We start from the raw sequence: 6,964 nt of genomic DNA, 5'->3' as shown, positions 1-6,964 counted from the left end.
ATACCTTTCAATTCTTGCGAATAGATTCGTGATGCGTAGGGTATATAGGTGGCATGACCTGCCCGCTTGACGATGATGTTGATGCAGTGCAGATTCGTTCCGCTAGCTTGGTCTCTGACAGAGATTCGTGCTGATAACGTGTTGAGAAACCACTGCTACCATGAGTAATCTAACGATCTCTCGAGAGAACAATTAGACAAAGGAGACACAATATAAGGGAAAAAACTTTCTTTTCTTTATTCATTTGTATTTATAATGAGATATTATATCATGTACATATAGTGTTAAAAACCTTTTAAAAAATAGAATCGAATCTTTAAAAAATCAAGATAGATCTATATTTAATTATGAAACTTCAAATTTCCTATCAAAAGCTTCGCATTACAAGCCTACCAGATACTCCACGGGGCTGCTGTAAGGAAGGAATTGATCACCCTGGTCTTGCGCATGGGCCAAGTAGTTGAGCAGAGAGGCCACAGTTGAAGAGCGGTAACTGCAGCTGGGGCGAGACCCGCGGCAATCCAAAGCTGTGTGGCCTGCTTAGTGCGGAGCGGACATGTTCTATATCTCCACCAAATTTCATTATCAAAATCAACTTAATTAAATACTACTGTAATAGATAAAAAAAGATAAATATACTTAACCAATACTTACCCGTGTATGTGATCATGATGATCTATTAATAATACTGTGCCTTTTCTGATTAGGTGCGATCGATTGGTAGCTCGATCGCGTGGTATAATACAGTACGTGTTTCTTTTGCTGCCTGTCGTTGGCTACATACCCTCTCTACCAAAACGCCGTACAACTGTAATGTACTACTGTGCCCACATACAACACCGAAAACATGCATGCATCAATGCAAAGGCGGCGTTTGGAGAGGAAACGTCGGGACCGTTTGGTTCATCACTAATTTTATCACGTATTGCTGTTTAAGGTTAGTTTTGTCATGTTTTTTAATAAGAAAATTAACTAATTAACCTTAGATAAATTTTGATAAAATATTATATCTATAACAAGTGAATCATAAGACTAAAAAATTAATCAAACTAGAATGATAACAGCAACCAAATATTGTCTTACAAAACTAAATCTGACTAAACTTAGGTGTGACAAATATAGATTCTATTTGATACAGCTTATTGCTGGTTTTTACCTCTCAAAAACTATAAACTGAAATAAACAGATTAACTTATTATTGGCTTTTAAAAAATTGATAAGTAATTTTTTACATAAGTTATAAACAGGTTTAAAAAAACATTTTTCAGTAAAAACCTATAAATTTCAGCTTTACCGAACAGAACCATATAGTTGCAATCAAACAGGCCCGTCCACCCGCCGCCGCCACCCCGTCCACCCGCCGTCGCCCGTCTTCCCGCGCTGATTTGTCCACCCGCCCTCGTCGAGTCGCCGTCGCCCGTCTGCCCCGCGCCGATCCGTCCTGCCCCGCGCGCCCGAGCCCCCCACGAGCCCACGACGCGTCGACGCCGCCAGCCCGCCCTCGCCGATTCGTCGTCTCGCCTCAGATTTCGCGATTTCGTTCGCGCCTTTCGGATTCGAATCGAAATCGAGTGCAAAACCAAAGCAAAAACAGAGATATATAGATCGATAGATAAGGGAGGAGTAGAGATCCAAGGGAGGGGGAAACGGAAGTGATTTCACTGCTAGATGCGAGGGAGAGAGGTATCGTCGTCCACTCCTGCCATGGGGCTGCTGGCGCTGCAGCGCGAGCGCCAGCGGCGTCAACAGCAAATCCTAGCCTGTTGTAAGCCTCAACTCCCTTCCCCCTCTATGATTCGTTTGACTCGGTTGCTGTTTTCTTCAGTTCAGAAAAAAAGTATCTTTTTTATTTGTTTTCGCTAACCGATTCATTTAGACTAATGTCAGACATACCAAATTAAAATTTGTTTGAGATTGAACTGTCGCTTTGGTAGGTTAGCCCCCTCCGTTGATTCGTATAAAATTTCGGTTTTGGGAGGAGATTCCAAGAGATTGCTGCCTTTTCTGCTCGTTCTCTCTGATCTATTTATGTCAGATAGGCTATCATAACCATGCTTGTTGGGTTGCAGATGGATCGATTGCTACAGTGAATAAAAGAAAGGATTCGCTCTTTCAACGAGTTGGAGATGATGATTCCCAACATGGCGAAGCATTGAGGTGTTCACTCCCATACCTTCCTGAGGTACGGCAGCATAAAATTCTGACGGAGGCTTAGATTGCAAGCTTAATTTCACCGTGACTGCTCTAACCATACTAATTCATAGTACTATGCTTGCTGAATACTATCTATAAACAGAGAAGATCTTTTAGTGCTGGAATTGGTCACGGTCCTACACCCCTAGTGAATTAGTAGCTTTGCTTTGTTCTAACTTCTCTGTGCAATGGCTGGTAATATCACTATCCCGTCTATATTATCTATACGCATTCCATTTTATTATCTATGAAGGGTACATTACCTCAAATTTTCTGAACTTCTCGGATCAATACACATTCCATTCTTTTCTCACTTGTTCTGCCATCCAGAGCCTGAGCATATCTACCGATAATGAGTCATGTGACTGTTGATGCTGTTTGATAGTTGATACAGTTACGTGCTGTTTCTGATAAAATATACAATATAATAATAACATCCTAGGATCTCTCAGTTGTGAGCTGTCCACTTTGTGGGTTATGGAGAGATTCGACCGTGATATTACCAGCCTTTGCAGCGCGAATAGTTATAGTAAGAGCTCCATCAGAGTCTTTCTGGAAGCAGTCATATAGCGCTTGTTCTTAAACATATTGAGATTGCATTCGTCTTCTCCCCGTAAATACATATTAAACATATCTTTAAGCATATAGTATATCAAATTATTGTCAGCTGCCTCTGTATTGATGCACTTACCATAAAATTTAAGACTGCCTCTAGCTTCCTTAGAAGGTACAGCCTAATAAGATGGTTGCTTTTTATGTTGGCCAATGGCCATAAGGCATGGCACTATGGCATGCATCATTAAATTCCATTTTTCTCTTAAGTCCAACAAATGTAACATGTGATCCCTGATACAAGCGATTGGGAGCCATCCCAAGTACGTATGATTAGAGCGTCAGTTTGAGCAGGCCTAAATCAAGCATGCATATTCATTTGAGAAGAATATGAAAAATGGTCAGTCTTGATTACTTAACATAAGTATGATGCTTTAGTGTTGCGATGCTGAGGTGTTGTGCTGTAACTAAGTTCCTGCGAGCATTGATTGGCATATTCAGTCTAGAAAAAAATGATCCTGCTCTCTACTGGCTTCACTATTCATGCTAGAACATTGATTTTGCTATTTTGCTTAAGTATGAGTACATACTCCTTTATCACTTTGGGTATGATCACATACTCATTCTGAGACACCCCATTGTGAATTACATGAAAAAATTGCGTATGAACCCGTAGTTTTTAGCATATTGAGATAATACCGTCATATTAGCGTATAAAAACAAGTATGTTCTCATACTCCGTGTGTGTGTATACATATATGGTCTTTTCAATATGCTATATCTTTTACGTATTTACTCCTTCTCAATCGATTGAAATTGAGAGAGATTTCAATCGATGAGGTTAGGGCTGCCGGGGTTAGGGGAGGAGGGGTTTCCGGCGGGGATTCATGGTCAGCGGGCTTATAAATGGGTTTGGGGGAGGCAGGCTGGCCAGGGGGAGGAGACGGGGGCGGGTGAGCGACGGACCTCCGGTGGGCGGGGATAGGGCGGGGGCGTCACGTGTCGAGGGGTTAGTGCGGTGAGGGTGGCAGAGGCGACGCCGCCGGGGACGGTCGGAGGAGGGCGGGAGGCGGGGGCACACACGTGAGATGGCGAGAGAGAAATCGCGAGGAAGAAGATGAAGGGATGGCGTCCGTTCTCGATCGGACGGCAGATTTCAGTCGATTGATTGATTTATAGTCGGACCCTATCTTTTATCGTATTTTGGAAGGTTTACGTCTATCTTACACTGTTACTGTCAAAACTTCTTGATTATGTTTCATGGCTTCCGTTTGTTTAGGTATTCAGGTGTACTATTTGTACCCTATGCACAAGTTACATTTTTGTTTCTGTTTGTTTGCTATTCTGACCTATTTATAACATGCTATTGCACAATAAAACATCAACCTGTGCATTTTGGTTGACCCAAATGCACAGAAACCTATATCATTGATTACTCTGTGCTCTAATGCAAGTAAGAATAGATATCATAATAGTTAATCGGTGCTAGCCATTAGTAACTGTCTTTTTTTTTTTCTCCAGAAAGCCACTAGTAGCACTGTTAGGGAAAAACTTCTCTATGCAATGCTCTGCTCAGTTTACCTACCACTGTTACATCCAATTGCACCATCTACCTATGTAATACAGCGCACCTTGTGCAATCACGTAGAGAGCTACCTTGGGTAGACGATTCTCCATGTGCTTCTACTGTTTTTCGCTCTCTGATTGAAATTCCATTTGGTTTTAATGTTGAAATTTTATCCCATGTTTGTGCACGCAGGACATCTGGCGTTATATACATTCCCTAATGCCAATGCGTGATGCTGCTCGTGCTGCTTGCCTTTCTCACGCCTTTCTACATTCCTGGAGATGTCATCCCAACCTCACCTTGGATCGGAAAACGCTTCGCTATGCACGTGGAGGAAATTTCATCTGCAAAATTGACAGAATTCTGAGAAACCACTCAGGCATTGGCTTGAAGACATTGAAGCTTAATTTATATGATGATGACAGTACCCTTCCTTATGTCGACAGTTGGCTCCAGGTTGCTGTTACACCAGGGATCGAAGAGCTCACCCTTGCGCTAGATGAAAAGTACAACGTCCCATGCTCGCTTTTATCTGATGGGGTTAGAAACTCAATTCGGTGTCTTCAACTTTACTCTTGTGCCTTCCGTCCCACGGTTGAACTTGGCCCCTTGAGAAGCTTAACAAGTCTGTTTCTGAATTCTGTGCTTATTACGGTGGATGAATTAGAGTGCCTTCTTTCCAACTCCCTTGCTTTGGAGCAGTTGGACCTCTTTGATTGCAAGGAGATAATTTTCCTGAAGATACCTTGCGTGCTGCAGCAGCTTAGCTCCCTGAGCATTACGACATGGCGGGGGCTGCAAGTGATAGAGAGCAAAGCTCCAAATCTCTCCCGTCTTGACCTTAATGCAGGTGAGATCAAACTCTCACTTGGAGAATTATCGCAAATGAAGGACTTCTCCCTGTGCCGTACGAACAGCGTCTGTTATGCTCGTGCTGAGCTTCCGTCCATTATGCCAAATCTTGAGACTCTTACATTATATTCAGATGATGAGGTATGCTCTAAGACTCTCTGTGCTGCAGAGTAGAGATACATGCATATGACAGTAGTCATACCTTGTGTATAATTAATCTGAACATGACATATTTGTTGTGCAGATGGTTAATACACCAATGCTGCCTACCAAATTCCTCTGCCTCAAGCACCTGACCATTTCTATGACATCAGGAGTGGTCTTTCCGTCATCCTATGATTATGTTTCTCTGGTATCTTTCTTTGATGCGTCTCCTTCCTTGGAGACTTTGTTCTTGGATGTAAGGCGCTGTTCATCCTATATATCCTGCAAAGATATGTGGTCACTCTGTTGGGTCCATTGATTCAATTTCCTTTTTATCTTCAGATATCTCAGGAACGCATGGAACGTGAATCAGTTTTTGGATGTTCCTCACATTTGCGGCAGTTGCCTGAACGCCGCCATGACTGCCTCAAGAGGGTGGAGATCACAGGGTTCAGCTCTGCGAAGAGCTTGGTTGAGCTAACATGTTGCATTGTCAAGAGCGCAGTCTCACTTGAGCGTCTTGTGTTGGACACCCTTCCTGTTCATCCTAGGTGTTCCGGGGAAAACAATAAAACTTGCTGGCCCATTAGCAATACTGTGTTCGAGGAAGCCCTTAGAACGGTCGTGGCTGTAAGAACTTTCATTGAGGATGAAGTTCCGCCTACAGCTAAGCTGACTGTTGTGGAGCCATGCGCACGGTGTCATTCCGGTGGATGATGGTAGATCTCTCAAGTTGCAGCCGGTCCTATGCTGCTGATGGAGGGTGGTAGATGTCATAAGTTATCTTAATAGATGCACAAGTAACACTACTCTTTAGTCTTTACTCTTTACCAATACCCGGCAGAAACACATACCTTTTCTTCAGTATCATCCAATCTTTGTGTAAGCCTTGCAACAATTTCTTCATTCTCTGTTAGAGAATACTTCAAGTGTTATATTCTTCCCGTTATAGGATGAAGCCATGTCCCTACCACCCTTTCAAATGAGTATTTCATCTGGAACCTACATCGGCAAATATTGAGCTAAAACTACAAACTCCATTTCTGAAATCTAATCACTAAACCGCAATTATTAGGATTTTCCCACTTAATATAATATATTTTGGCAGAGCTCCTGCCGTCCTACGAACAAAAAAATGTGCAGTCAAGAATTTGATCTTGCTGGGCACTACATCTAACAGAATCAGAATATAAGGCCGGATTCCGACAGTTTCCAGTGGCACTGCTCACGCATATCTTGAAATGGTCAATTCTTGAAATGGGCTAACGGGAAGGATGGTCCACTGACTTAGGGCCGGCCCGTTTTGTGGATTGCTAGCTCCGGTGAGAGAGATGAGATTAGCTTCGGCCATGGGAGATGGGGAGCAAGTTGCTGCTGCTGCTGCTGCTTTCGGAAAGGTGAGGTGCTTCGGGAGAAAGGAATGGCGTGCAGTTTTTTTGACCGATTTTTCTGACTTGCTGTTCTGATTCTTTTGAGGTGGATCGGAGTACGCTAGCTGCTGCTCTGTCTGATGCGGTTCAGACTCTGAACGTGAGCAAGGGAAGAGAGATGCGTGCATGGAGTTGGTGGAGGCATCAAGACGTTGATGGATGCCTTTGTTTTGGGGAGAGAAAACGGAAAGCAGGGAGCCTCTGTTTTTGCCCGGCCGGCCCGGGT

At 43.2% G+C, this 6,964-nt stretch overlaps 1 protein-coding gene across 1 annotated transcript; it reads left to right on the top strand.

Moving 5' to 3' along the window:
* Positions 1-1,324: 1,324 nt before the first annotated feature.
* LOC133896283 (putative F-box/LRR-repeat protein At3g28410) lies at positions 1,325-6,266 on the top strand. The gene is made up of 5 exons (XM_062336857.1): positions 1,325-1,765; positions 2,070-2,182; positions 4,505-5,305; positions 5,409-5,564; positions 5,651-6,266. The coding sequence occupies exons 1-5, from the start codon at positions 1,669-1,671 to the stop codon at positions 6,023-6,025; spliced, it is 1,542 nt and encodes a 513-aa protein (XP_062192841.1). The 5' UTR covers positions 1,325-1,668; the 3' UTR covers positions 6,026-6,266.
* The last annotated feature ends 698 nt before the right edge of the window (positions 6,267-6,964 follow it).

The sequence above is a fragment of the Phragmites australis genome, chromosome 16 (assembly GCF_958298935.1).
Source record: "Phragmites australis chromosome 16, lpPhrAust1.1, whole genome shotgun sequence".
NCBI lineage: Eukaryota > Viridiplantae > Streptophyta > Magnoliopsida > Poales > Poaceae > Phragmites > Phragmites australis.
This window is presented reverse-complemented; position numbering and strand designations above follow the sequence as displayed.

Bases quoted from the DNA above. Each gene is read 5' to 3' on its own strand.
- LOC133896283 (XM_062336857.1), top strand. From the start codon at position 1,669: ATGCGAGGGAGAGAGGTATCGTCGTCCACTCCTGCCATGGGGCTGCTG. The intron at 2,183-4,504 runs GTACGGCAGCAT...TTGTGCACGCAG, and splicing joins CACTCCCATACCTTCCTGAG to GACATCTGGCGTTATATACA. The intron at 5,306-5,408 runs GTATGCTCTAAG...TTTGTTGTGCAG, and splicing joins CATTATATTCAGATGATGAG to ATGGTTAATACACCAATGCT.